This window comes from Colletotrichum paranaense, assembly GCF_030867605.1.
Source record: "Colletotrichum paranaense strain IMI 384185 chromosome Unknown Scaffold_6.1, whole genome shotgun sequence".
Classification (NCBI taxonomy): Eukaryota; Fungi; Ascomycota; class Sordariomycetes; order Glomerellales; family Glomerellaceae; genus Colletotrichum; species Colletotrichum paranaense.
In genome coordinates, this window is record NW_026848964.1 from 1,430,556 (window position 1) to 1,444,105 (window position 13,550).

Below are 13,550 nucleotides of genomic sequence, written 5' to 3' on the forward strand. Positions count from 1 at the left end.
GTCCCTGTGGCTGCTTGATCCTCCGTTTGCTGCTGCTCCTGCCTCCCGCATCGCAGTCCTGTCACGCTTTTATAGATTACTAGCTCGAGCAGAGCTTGCTGCTACTGGTTTTCGAACGGTAGCCACGGCCAAAGTACCTCTTCTTGGCGGTCTTCCTAGGTGTTGTGAAACACGTGGTCCTTGAAGAAATAACCCAGCCTTGGTTAGATACTTGAGCACCGGTCATAGATGTCTTTCTCTCATGTAGTGAACTCTGGGGGATCGAAAGAGAAGCTAAATCTTCACGCCGTCACACCCGCGTTCAAAGGCACAAAGAGGGCAAAGCCAAACTTTTATCTGTGATGTCGCGGTTCACGAAGTTGTCGAGCGCAGTCTATTGGATCGTGGCATATCTCTGTCCTTTTCTTGTACCAGCCGAAGTACAGCCTCTCGATTGCTGTTCGTCTATCATTGTATATCTCGACTCTAGGGAAACGAATATCCTAGAGAGATGAAGATGTCACCTGCCGCAGCTCAAGAGCGTTTGGTCCGGAATGCGTAAGCAAGTCACAACTTGATCTCTGCACGACGAGAGGACCAACAAAAGAGGCTCGTACTCTCTAGGGATCTTATCTCCCTCTTTGGCCCCCAAACTCCTCGGGCCCCTCTCCTATCACGACGCGGTGTCATGCTGACTAGCCTCGCCTCGCCTCGCCTCGCCCCTCGGATTCACGTACAAACGGTCCACACGGGGAAGACAGGGACTCTACAACAAGAAGGTCGATATCTCCCAAACCCCCCTACCCCCGGCGAAACCATTGTTGGATTAGCCAAAATATTTCCCCCCTGCAGAGTCCATATCAAAAACTCACGTCAGCATATTAACGAGAACCGCCATTCGCCGGCGTCTCTTCATCGTCCTGCAGGCTCGCCTTGTGGGCTCTCGTTCGTGACCACGACAGCGGGCGGGCAACGGCATGACAAGGGTGAAAGTACAACAATCACAACACTTACGAAAACCAAAGTTCCTCTTGGCCTCCTCGCAAAATGACGATTTGCACACACAGAGTCTGGGCCCGGGTTACGTCCCGCCTCGCGCCTGCATACTGTGATCCTCCGCCTCCCCGACGTTAATCAGCATGGTGAAGGTGGCCTAGTCGTGTCGACAATGGCTTCGCTTCTCGGCACGAATGAAGCAGAGGCATTGCCCAATGAATGGTACCAAATCATGGGTTAGGGGAGTTGTGAGTGTCTCGGCGTTGGGGGGGGGGGGGGGGCAGGCCAAACTGTTCTTGGCCAGCCTCGAGTATGGGTAGCGCGTCACCGCGTCTACGCTTGAGATGGGTTCTTGAGGGCGTCGACCGGTAGAATTCTAGGACTGCCTTAGGTTACGCCTGGCGTTGTGTCTGTTTTGATGACCTCTGCTAGGTTCAAAATTTGACGGCTTAGTGGCGGCTGGGTTGAGGTGTGCTTTGAACTTGAAGGCTCTACAGAAGTTGTGGTGGGTTAGGCGATTTGTATCTAGGAATCACCGAAAGATCTGCTCGGACAAGTGATGTCACCGCTATAGTTGACGCTCTGTCTTCTACTAGATATGCATGCGAAGATCGGACACACAGAGGGAATTGGATGGCTGGCTTGTCGACGTTGAGATTTACGTACGTCGCGCCGGAACAAACATCACCAACCACGGCAAATTACCTAGCGGCAGATGCCGCAAATCAAAATCTGGAGGCATCTAGGTGATGTATCCGTAGCCTACTCTACTCAGAAGAGGAAAACACAAGAAACCGGCAGCTATGGGATCGCAAGGGGCTTGCCGAGTACCGACGCGCGGTCACCTGTCTTGGGAACCGTTGACTTGCCGGCCAAGGGAATCGTGACTCGCAAGAAATGAGATTGTGTGTCTCAGATTCCATTGCTCCGCCATATTTTTTATTTGATACTGCTACAGAGCAGTCTCCTAGCCAAGGGATACAGACGTCTCCTGAGATACACATGCCTGACTCCGTTTTGCAGCACACAGTGAATGGCAGGTCTCATTCCTGGACTCAGACGATGATCGAGATTGAAGGCGAGACCCGAGAAAACGGAAGTGAAGAGTTTGGGATGGAAGGCACACGTGTTGCCTTACACAACGCTTCTTGGCATCAGGAGACGATGGGGACATATATTGGAGGAGCGATCCCCTGACAGAAAGATTATCTGATTGATAATGTGATCCTGTGGCTAGGATCTGGTCGAGTAAGAAGAGGCCGATCGCCCAGGTGGGCACGGACAAAAGCCGCCAAGATGTGCGATGTACAGATACAAAAATGACTGATTTTCTGTCGGTCAACAAGGAGGCATCACAGTCTTGCAAAGAGAGCGGCTCTTGACCTGTGAAAGTGATAGGAAGACTGCGAGGGCAAGCAATCCGAGTGGATGAAGTCTAGCAATGGGTGTGCCATAGGTAGGTAGACCGGAGCTACCTTAGCTGGTAGTCGATAGCTAGGATGATATGATGTACTTTAGAGTTCCCCGGACAGTAGTTCGTCTTCCTGACCGCATCTGCGCTGTAACGTCAAAAGAGGAGAGAAGTGACAGGGCTTCGTCGACGACCCTGCGCTTGAGAGAGGGAACGGTTCCCCGGGCCAGGAGTAGGACAGGTCGGAGTTGAGTAAGTGGGTGCACAGCTCGGAGCCGCCGCAACGCCGAAGCCATCATTGCAGGCTTGCGTGCTGCAAGCCGTTGAACACGCGAGGCCCGCCTCTTATCGAACAATGGTTGGGCCAATCATGGGCTACCGGGACGGTGATGGTTGATTTGTAGCGCCTTCAACCCCCGCAACCATGCCATTGTGTGCTTCAGCCGGCTGCATGTATGCACAGGATGAGACCAAGAAACAATACCCATTGGCGTTTCCCTCCAGAGGGCTGCAGCCATCGGGTGGTAGCTTCTTGTCCAAGTTGTAGCCGTGTCGAGTTGGTGGTGGTGGAAGGTGACAGGGTCCAGTTGACAGAATAGTGTTTGTAGTGGGCGGTCTCGAATGGCGGTGAAGGTGAGTCAGAAGCCGTTGATATGTAATTTCTTTGTGGCGGCCGAGTGCCGTTCGTTTGAGATGGACTATGGGCCTAGGGGCTACGATACAGACGAATTTGGGACGGGGGTTGTAGCAAAGGATCGGGTTCCCTAGCATTATCTTGCCTCAACGGGAAGGTCGAGCATTTGGCAGTGATGGTGCCCGGAGATGCGGGCTCATGGGGGCTCGATTAGTCGATTCCGATTCTAGAGGGTCGAGCCCAGATATGCTGAGTCCAAGCGATGTTGCGTGATTCGCCTGGGCTACTTTGGTCCTCAAAGACAAACAATTGAGGGGTTTTGGGGTGCATTGCAGAGAGCAGCCGCGTGATGAACGGATAAGCAGATCGATTGACGTGATTGGAGTCTACTGGCAGGTCATGAGGCTTCGGTTTCGCCATGGGGAATGCGCGCCTATCGTTCTTTGGAGTCTGGCCTGGATCGCGGAAACTGTTGCCGGCGTTCCTGATACTGAGGACATTCATTGTTTGCTATTGCTTGAGTCCATTCTGTCGAATTTGTCAAAGACTGGGATGTGCACTTAAGCCATCGTATGGAAGCAGTTCTTCTCGTGCTATTTGATGCTCCACCAGCTTGGAAATTTGCGAGGCATGACCGGACGCTTCCAACGCCCTATGCCGTCGCAGCTCGCATCTGGAGGCATTCTTCCAATGCGGTCAGCAGATAGTATCGGGAGCACTGAGTGTCGGGCAAATAGCTGCACAATGCATTCGTAGTGGTTGCAGGCCAAGTTGGCTTCTGACGTTGGCGGCGGGAGCGGCAGCGGAGACGGCGCACCGCAAGTTCCTGGGCCTGGGCCGGGAGAAGTTGGAAAGTTTGAGCCTCGTGGCGGCTATTATCAGTCTTTGGCTGCCCTTGGCAGAGCAGCTGGATAGAGGTGGGATGTTCCCGGTCAAAGGCATTGTATATGCCCGTCAACCTGGGTTGCAAGCAGCCTTTTTCTCAAGTTTTGGCGGTAGGACATAGACGGACAGACGGTTGAGCATGACATAGTCTCACATAGTACAGATGAGAGGCGTGAGCGCAGATGGCCATGCCAACGCCGGGACTTGATGCTGGCGGATACCGAGATGCCAGTGTGGAATTGGCGGTGCTTTGTAGGTAGGTCAAGGTGATGTAAGACACTCCATCGGTGCCCACCACTTGGGCCGAAAGTCTGGAGCTCTGGCTTGGCTTGAGACATGATGCTGATCTCATCGGTGGTTGCAAGCTGGAGATGTCACAGGCAAGTCGCAAGTCGAATAGCCGCAAATGTGCTTCTTCGTTTTCTGCTTTGTCTGGCGAGATATGCTGCAGTAATCAGGGAGTTCCGCTGCTGCTGATACGGCGTTGCCTATGCCGCCGTTTCCTGCAACAATAAACACGACGTGGTGGAGCAGAGGAGCGTGGAAAGGCTACCAGGCCGACGGTGGGAGGCAAGCATCTGCCTGCGAGGGCGTCGGGCTGCCGGGAGCAACGCCCATGGCTCAGGGGTGCATGGCTGGTGATTGCAGTATGGATGTTGGACGAATGGATGAATAGATGAGGAAGGAGATAGGGACGCCGTACCTTAACTAGGTGTCAAAGAGAGAACGATATCGTCATTACATGGAAGGGAAAGAGGACGATGCGAGAGTCACGATGGCTTCCTTCTCTTAGGTCCTTTCCTTGGGCTGTGTCCTCTGTGCTCTGTTACATGCAACGGTCTTTCCTATTGTTTATTCACCCTTGCCGTTTCTGACAAGCTCTAGAGGTACTAGACAGGTACGTACCGGTTGATGGCTTGCCAATGAAATTTCTTAATCTTCGGGTTGAATTCCAGAGCTCAAGCTCCGGTACGTACCGAGTCATGGTGGGGCCCGAGCTTTTCCATGTCTCCAACCACGCAAACTGGGACCTGGGACCTGGAAGGTGCGCTCTGGGCCCGGTGGGAGAATGGGAAGGGGACAACAGGGAAAGAAGTATCCGTAGAAGAAAAGAAAAAGAAAGAAGGAAGGAGACAGGTTGCCTACCTGATGTACCATAGGTAATGTATTTCGTACTTAGATCACTTACTAAATACATCATCTTCGTGGAATCGAAAACAGAGTCAGTGTACCCAGCCTTTCCAGAGACTCATTTCACCCAAATATGAAGCTTGCCGACAAGCGCGCACGTTATCGGCATGGTGGGCTCTTCCCTTTCTTTTTACGGCGTATCCGTACCGAACAGTAACTGGACACTAACAGTGAACAGATAACATTGACTACGACCCCCGCCCGCCCGGGTCTGACTGCCTGACTGCACAGGCGATGGGCGGTGGACGGTGGGGGGGGAAGAGGGACTCCAGAGTTCAAACAATCGAGCGATGCAAGGCGAGACATGGGACAGCAACCATTCTGGATTATGGATATGTACCTACCTTTCTAGCCAAACGGATCCAAACTCGGACCAGTGTGAGTGTCACTGTGGATATCCCAACTTCTACCGGGCAGGAACTCGACATGCTTCCATGATACAGGACAGGCCTTCCAAAGTTCCATCCATTCATTGTCGCCGTCGTCAGCCATACACTCGTCGTCGTTGCCCTGTGCTAACCATTGGAAGTGCCAGACAAACAGACTGACTGGTCTTGAGTGTCTGACCGAGAGAGAGAGAGAGAGAGAGAGAGAGAGAGAGAGAGAGAGAGAGAGAGAGAGAGAGAGAGAGAGAGAGAGAGAGAGAGACGCACCAAGGAAAAGAACAGCCCGAGGGATGCAATCCAAGGACTGACGTGACAGACTGAGAGCCCGGGGGCCGAAGCCAGAGAAAGAGCCAGAGCCAGAGCCAGAACCACTGACGGCCAGTTCAGGAACTTACCTTAGCTTTTCTTTCCCTTGACCTCCCCACCACCCAAAAACTCTCGATTCTGCAACAACTTGGGCTATTCTCCCTCCATCTCTTTTCTTTTCCTCTCTTCCTTCTTTTTTTGTTTTTCCCTTCCCCTCCCCTCCCCTCCCCTCCTTCCCGCGTCACAACTCGGGCATCTACAGATCCTGCCTGCGATCTCGGGACACAGACGCCCTGCCGACTGACTCCCTTACTCCCATCTCTATCGGCCAGAGGGAAAACAACAACAAAGTACAGCAGCGCGATCGATAGCCACGCCCTGGGCCAACGTCATTTTGGCTACTGCTGCTATTTCTCTCTCCTCGCCTCGCCCAGGTCCGAGGTCGGCTCCCACAACACCTGCGTTCTCTTTGGACCGCTGCGAACCGAACCGAGACGCCGTTGCCAGAAAAATCCCATCCCGTACTACCCCAAACGACTCCAAACTCCAACTCCAACTCCAATCGCCATCAGAGCTCAGCCATTGATCGCTTTCTTTTTGGCGTTTCTCCCCGCCACTCGGGAGTGGGGTACTAGCAAACATGGGCAGCTTTGCTCAGTGCAGCTGGCCGATATGGGACATTGATGATTTCACACCGTGCTTCCAGCAAGAGTGAGTCTTTTTGTCCCCAAGCCCGCCTCCTCACCAGGTCGCATCACGGCGCAACAAATCGCGATGCCCTCAACCCGCCAATGCCGACCGCCTTGAACTGCAATTCGATAGTTTAGCCGAACCGGTTGCCCACCGCACTTGTCCCGTTAACTGACTACCCATCTCTCGTAGCTACCTCAAAATCCTGTTTCCTCTAATTGTCATAGGCTTGTCTGTCCTTCACCTCAGCCTGCAGGCGATCCGAAGTGTCGCGAAGAACCGCAAGCAAGGCTACCAACAAGTCCCGGAAGAGCACCACCACGGCCACACCGACATTCCTCCCGAGCAGACCGAGGATGAAGATGACGAGGCGCTGACCATGAACGGCGGCGGTCGCCTTGCTCTGGTCAAGACTACCACCAAGGGATCCATTGTCCAGGCCGATAGCCCCCCGGCCCAGAACTTGACCATTGTCGTCGAGGAGCTTGGAATCGCTGGTCTGATCGCGATACACATTATTGCATTGGTCACTGGGACTGTCCCGGGCCAGCATGGTCTCTTGGTCACCATCGTCGGTTTGGTCACCTGGGTTTACGTCGCCATTCTCGCCACTCTCCGACTCTTCCTCGGCAACACGAAATGGCGCGTTCCTCGCATCTGGAACCACACCGCCGCCATTTACCTGTTCCAGTGGTTGTTCACCGTCGGCATCTTCCGCTCCGTCATTATTCACCCGAGCAGCCGCCTTGCGCAAACGCTCGTCATTGTCGAGTTTGTCTTGACTTCGCTTCTCTTCGGCCTGGCGATTACGACACGCAAAGGCAACAAGACGGTGCTGTTGGAATGGGAAGGCGACATTGAGCCCTCGCGCGAGCCACTCGCCTCTCTCTTTTCCCTGGCCACGTTCTCTTGGGTGGACCCCATCATCTCCCGGGGCTACAAGGAAACATTGGAAATGAAGAACGTCTGGAACTTGGTCCCCAAGGAGAAGGCTGCCGCTGTTCTTGCCGACTACCGGGCAATGAAGAGAACCTCGACCTTAGCTTGGCACTTGCTCAAGTACTTCAAGGGCGAGCTTCTGCTGCAATTCGCTCTGGCTGCTTTCGCAGGCGTCTTCACTTTTGCTCCGACGTTGCTACTCAAGGCCATTCTCGAATACGTGGAGAGGCCCGAGGGCGCTCCCATCAACGTCTTGTGGTTGTACGTGATTCTCTTGCCAGTCCTCGACATTGTCAGGTCTTTCGCCGACAACTATGCCCTCTGGATTGGTCGCAAGATTTGCATTCGCATTCGCGCCATCATGGTTGGTGAAATTTACGCCAAGGCCCTCCGACGCAAGGCCTCGGCCGGCAAAGACAAGGAACTTGGAAAGAAGGCACCTGCTGCTGAAAAGCAGAGCTTGATTGGAAAGATCAAGGCGAAGCTCGGTTTCAAGAAGGACAAGGCCGACGCTGAGGCTGCTGCTAACGGCGCTGCCAAAGATCCGGCCAAGGACGACGAGCAAGCGAACTTGGGCACCATCATCAACCTCATGTCGGTTGACAGCTTCAAGATTGCCGAAGTCACGGCCTACCTGCACTTCATTTGCGCGTCCGCCCCGAGCCAGCTTGTCGTAGCCATCGTTCTGCTCTGGGATGTCATGGGGCTCAGCGCCATTCCGGGATTGGTTGTGATGGCTCTGCTCCTGCCTATCAACTACAGCTTCGCTCGAGGCTTCGCCAACACGTCCAAGAAGATTCTGGGTGCTACCGATAAGCGCATCAACGTGACCAACGAGGTTCTTCAGAACATTCGCATCATCAAGTACTTTGCGTGGGAGGCCAAGTTTGGTCGTATTGTGGACGAGAAGCGTGCCGCTGAGCTGAAGGCTCTTCGGTCCCGTTACGTCATCTGGTCCTTCGCCGTTGCTGTGTGGAACTCGGTCCCCGTTCTCATCACCTTCTTCTCCTTCTTGATGTACACTCTCATCGAGCACAAGCCGCTCTACCCCTCGGTTGCCTTCACTGCCATCTCCCTCTTCATGCTCCTTCGCGTGCCTCTTGATCAAATGGGAGACATGTTTGCCCACGTTCAGGAGACCAAGGTCTCCCTGGACCGTGTCGAAGAGTTCCTTACCGAGGAGGAGACTGAGAAGTACGAACAGCTCGGCGAGGATAATGTCGACGAGGACGGAAACAAGGTCATTGGCCTCCGCAAGGCCAACTTCATCTGGGGTGGCAAGGACGTTGTTGCAGATGACGGATCGATGGCTTTCCGCCTCATGGACATGGACGTTGATTTCCTCATCGGCAAGCTGAACATCATTTCTGGACCCACTGGCTCTGGCAAGACATCCATGCTCATGGCCTTGCTTGGCGAGATGACTTTGGTCGAGGGTAAGGTCTATTGCCCGGGTGGACGTAGCCGCGAGGATGTCCGACCTGATCCTGAGACGGGTCTGGCCGACACGGTTGCCTATGTCGCGCAGGCTGCATGGCTTGTAAACGCCAACATCAAGGACAACATTTTGTTTGCTGCGCCGTACGACGAGAAGAGATACAGGGATGTAATTGTCGCCTGCGCTCTGGAGCGTGACCTTGAAATCCTTGACAACGGCGACGAAACTCTGGTTGGCGAGAAGGGTATCACCATGTCCGGTGGCCAGAAGCAACGCATTTCGCTCGCCCGTGCCATCTACTCCAACTCCCAGCACATCTTCTTGGACGACTGTCTCAGTGCCGTTGATTCTCACACAGCACAATGGATCTTCAACAACGCCATCAAGGGTCCTTTGATGGCCGGCCGAACCTGTATCCTGGTCACTCACAACCTCCAGCTTTGTGCCCCGTCATCGCACTATGTTGTCTGTCTCGAGAATGGCAGAATTGCCGCCCAGGGCCCCTCTGCTGAGCTGATTGCCGCTGGCAAATTGGGTGAAGATGTTCAGAAAGCTGCCATCAACTCTGCCTCGGTGTCCCGAATTCCGTCCCGTGTTCCCTCCAGCGTTGGTGAGGACGGGTCAGAAACTGTGGTCAACCCAGGCGATGAAAGCGCCAGTGACGCCCGATCAAAGAAGAATGACAAGAAGAAGGAGCAAAAGGACGCCATGGAGGAGAAGAAGGCCGTCGGCTCCGTCAAGTGGCCTGTCATCCAACTCTACCTCTCCTCTATGGGCGCTTGGTGGTTCTGGGCTGTTGCTCTTACAGTCTTTGGACTTCAACAGATGTCCGGTGTCGCGACCAACTTCTGGGTACGAGAGTGGGCTAACCAATACGTTGACGAGGAGGTTGCGCACATTGATTTCTCGACCGCATCTCACAGCTACAGCCAGCAGTCCTTGAGCCCGACCTACTTCGCCTCCATCGCCAACTACGGCAACCGTATCAGCTCCAACTTTAGTGCTTCCGCCGTTGCGGACGTCAACGTCACCTACTATCTTACCGTTCTCGCCATCATTGGCCTCGCCGGCTCTGTTGCTGCCTTCATCAGGGACATTTGGGTCTTCTACGGTTCCCTAACGGCGTCTAAGAAGATTCACAACGATTTGATTACTCGCGTTTCTCGGGCAAAGTTCAAATTCTTCGACGTCACTCCTCTCGGCCAGCTGATGAACCGTTTCAGCAAGGACCTCGAGGCTGTGGACCAGGAAGTTGCACCGATTGCTATTGGCGTTTTCGGTTGTGCTCTTGGAATCCTCGTCACTGTCGTTTTGATCACCATTATCACCCCCGGGTTCCTTATCGCCGGTGTTTTCATTACTGCTGCCTATTACTTTGTTGGTGCTTTCTACCTCCGGGCCTCCAGAGATCTCAAGCGTCTCGAGTCCGTTCAGAGGAGCCCTCTGTTCCAGCAGTTTGGAGAGACTCTGTCTGGCATGACGACGATCCGAGCTTACGGTGACGAGCGCCGCTTCATCCGCGAGAACCTGTCCAAGATCAACGTCCAAGCTCGTCCCTTTATCTATCTTTGGGCTGCGAACCGTTGGCTTGCGTTCAGAACTGATGTGCTTGGTGATACGGTTTCATTCTTCGCTGGTGTCTTCATCATCTTCAGCTTGGGCACGGGCAGCGTCGATGCTGGCTCTGCCGGCATTTCCCTCAGTTACGCCATTGGCTTCACCGAGAACGTCTTGTGGCTCATCCGTCTCTATGCTATCAACGAGCAAAACATGAACTCGGTGGAGCGTATCAAGGAGTACTTGGATGTCGAGCAGGAGGCCGAGCCGATTGACGAGAAGAACCGACCCCCCAAGAACTGGCCTAGCCAAGGATCTGTAGAATTCATCAACTACTCCACTCGTTACCGCGCAGACTTGGACCCCGTTCTGCGTGGTCTCAGTTTCAAGATCAACCCCAAGGAGAAGGTTGGCATCGTTGGCAGGACTGGTGCTGGCAAAAGTTCGCTTGCCCTGGCTATTTTCCGTGCCCTCGAGGCCGACGAAGGCAAGATTCTCATCGACGATATCGATGTCGGCCTCATTGGACTCCGCGACTTGCGTGAGGCCATTACTATTGTTCCCCAGGACCCCACCCTTTTCATGGGCACCATTCGCTCCAACTTGGACCCCTTCGATGCGTACACGGACGAACAAATCTTTGAGGCGCTTCGCAAGGTGCAGCTTATCGGCCCCAACGAGTCAACTTCCAGACCGGCAACCAGACCGACTACGCCGTCTGCCGGGTCAATGTTGCCCGCCACGCCCAACCTGGGTCTGATTCGTGGAGATTCTAACTCTAGCCCTGGCTCCTCCATTGCGCCTACAAACAAGAACATCTTCCTCAACCTTTCGTCGACTGTCTCGGAGTCCGGTTCCAACCTGTCTCAGGGTCAGCGCCAGCTGCTCTGCCTCGCCCGTGCCCTTTTGAAGCGGCCCAATGTTCTAGTCATGGACGAGGCGACAGCTTCCATCGATTACGCCACCGATACCAAAATCCAGGAGACCATCCGCGAGTTGACAAGCACCATCATCACCATTGCCCATCGCCTGCAAACTATTGTGGATTACGATAAGGTTCTCGTTCTCGACAAGGGTGCCGTCGTCGAGTACGGTCACCCGTACGAGCTGATTCGCAAGGAGAACGGCAGCTTCCGTGGCATGTGCGACATGAGCGGAGAACTGCCATCGCTGCTCAAGGCCGCCAAGAAGAAGTGGGATTCTGGAAGACTGGTTGACGTTGATGACGAGGAGCAAAATACTCAGTCAACGCTTGTTGAGGGCGAGGCTCAAAAGGTCACCGAGGAGGCGAAGAAGAACGACGAAGAACAAGATAAGAAGAAGGTCGAGGCTGAAGTCGAAGCTAGAAAGAGAGCAGAGGAGGATGCAAAGAAGGCCAGGGAGGCCGAAGAAGAGGCTAAGAAGGCTGAGGAAGAGTCAAAAAAGAAGAAGGCAGAGGAAGATGCCAAGCAGAAGGCCGCTGATGAAGAGACGAAAAAGCAGGCCGAAGAGGAAACGAAGAAGCAGGCAGAAGATAAGGCCAAGGCCGACGAGGAGGCCAAGAAGGCTGGCGGAGGATAATTGGGGAGTCAGAAAGCGAAAGAGAGACTCTGGCCACTGCACAAAAGCTACTTCTTCGTGTACTATTGCTTTAAGCAATCAGCGTGGGTAGGCTTGTATCGTCTAGCTTGCGCCAGCGTTGGCTGCTGTGTTTTAATAAGGGCTGGGTAGTGTCAGATTCCGTAGATACTGGAAAACTTTTCTTTGTCCATTCATATGATGGTCTAATAGCTATGCCGCGTTGTGACTGTTGTGAAGAGAGATTGGTCAACTACGTCCTTGGAACGTGTTGTTCGACGTTCAGTGAAACATCATGGCACCAACTTTGTCGCCATCGTATGCGAGCCAGCAACTGTAGACCTACATATTTACAAGTCCAACATTAGCTAGATCTTTCAATTCCGATGACCACATCCTCTCCTACTTGAACGTTGAACAGGAAGCTTTTAGCAAACTTCAAGTTTGGTTGTAGAAGTAGACACAGAAGAAATGTGGTGTCAACGGTCAACCACCTCTGGCCCAAAGAAAAAGCAATGAACCCCTGGACTACGTCTTGACACATTCGTAGACTGGAAACTCGCACCAAGGAATCAAGTATAAAACGCAAAAAAGAGATCATCGCTCCCGTGAAGGAACTACGCTTTTGTATGCCTCGTGGCGGAATCGAACCGCCGATCTTCTCATGTCACTAGGTACTAGTGAGACGCTATACCACTTAGCCAACAAGGCTTGTTGTCTTGATTGATGATTCTGTAGACGATGGAGGAAAATAGAGAGGGTTGCGGTGTGGGTTTGTGGGAATCGTGGTGGAGATGTGAGTGGGTGGAGTTGCGGAATGGGTGGATGCTGTGTGTCTGGGGAGTTGGGTTGGTGACGAGGTGAAGGGTGTGGGGATGGGTATGTGAGGCTTGATGGGGTGGGGGTTCTGGGAGTAGAGAGGGCGAGACATCATGAATTGGAATTTATGAGAGAGTGGGTGTGGTTGTGGATTTGGGTACATGGAGGTTCAAATGGGTTGGCTTCTCATTGTCTATTGGTATGGTGTAAGGCATAATCCAGGGCAGCAACATTGCCCGGGGGACGTGGGTTATATCTTCGTTTCTGAAATAGCTTGTTGATACATCAGACCGTGTAAGTCTAAGACGATAACCTAAGAAAGTTGAGAGCGCCTGTCTAAATGAATAAGTCCACGTGCCTACAATCCTCGCTTTCTTGGAAACATTAGAGAGAACGAGTAAGTAAGGGATTGGTTTGCTATGAATGCCGCAATATTCTACGAATTCACAGACGTCTGAGTTAAGGCCAATGTCATCGTCTTCGAGGCAACCGTTTTGCCTCTTTGCGCCGGGCTTGGAGACTGGAATAGTTGAAGATTGGGATATCTGACGACCGGGATGAGGTTCTCTGCGTCCAGAGTGTCCAAGATACATCGTGTTCACTCCTTGCGCATTTTTTTTTTGGGGGGGGGGGGGAGAAGGGGGGGGATGTCCTTGTCCCCTTCTAGCTCTCGACTTATACGTTGAAGATTATGTGTCTGTTTACAAGGGGAGAGAATTTACGACTGCGTGTACACTGCTACTTGAGACATGGCTAATGTAT

At 53.3% G+C, this 13,550-nt stretch overlaps 2 protein-coding genes across 2 annotated transcripts; one reads left to right on the plus strand and one right to left on the minus strand.

Annotated features, from left to right (window-relative positions):
* Positions 1–3,230: 3,230 nt before the first annotated feature.
* CPAR01_08130 (uncharacterized protein) lies at positions 3,231–3,524 on the minus strand (the record flags this gene model as incomplete). The annotated part of the gene is made up of 1 exon (XM_060492399.1): positions 3,231–3,524. One exon carries the CDS (start codon positions 3,522–3,524, stop codon positions 3,231–3,233), a length of 294 nt encoding a protein of 97 aa, XP_060348769.1.
* Positions 3,525–6,428: 2,904 nt separating this feature from the next.
* CPAR01_08131 (ABC transporter) lies at positions 6,429–11,972 on the plus strand (the record flags this gene model as incomplete). The annotated part of the gene is made up of 2 exons (XM_060492400.1): positions 6,429–6,499; positions 6,671–11,972. 2 exons carry the CDS (start codon positions 6,429–6,431, stop codon positions 11,970–11,972), a joined length of 5,373 nt encoding a protein of 1,790 aa, XP_060348770.1.
* Between the last annotated feature and the right edge of the window lie 1,578 nt (positions 11,973–13,550).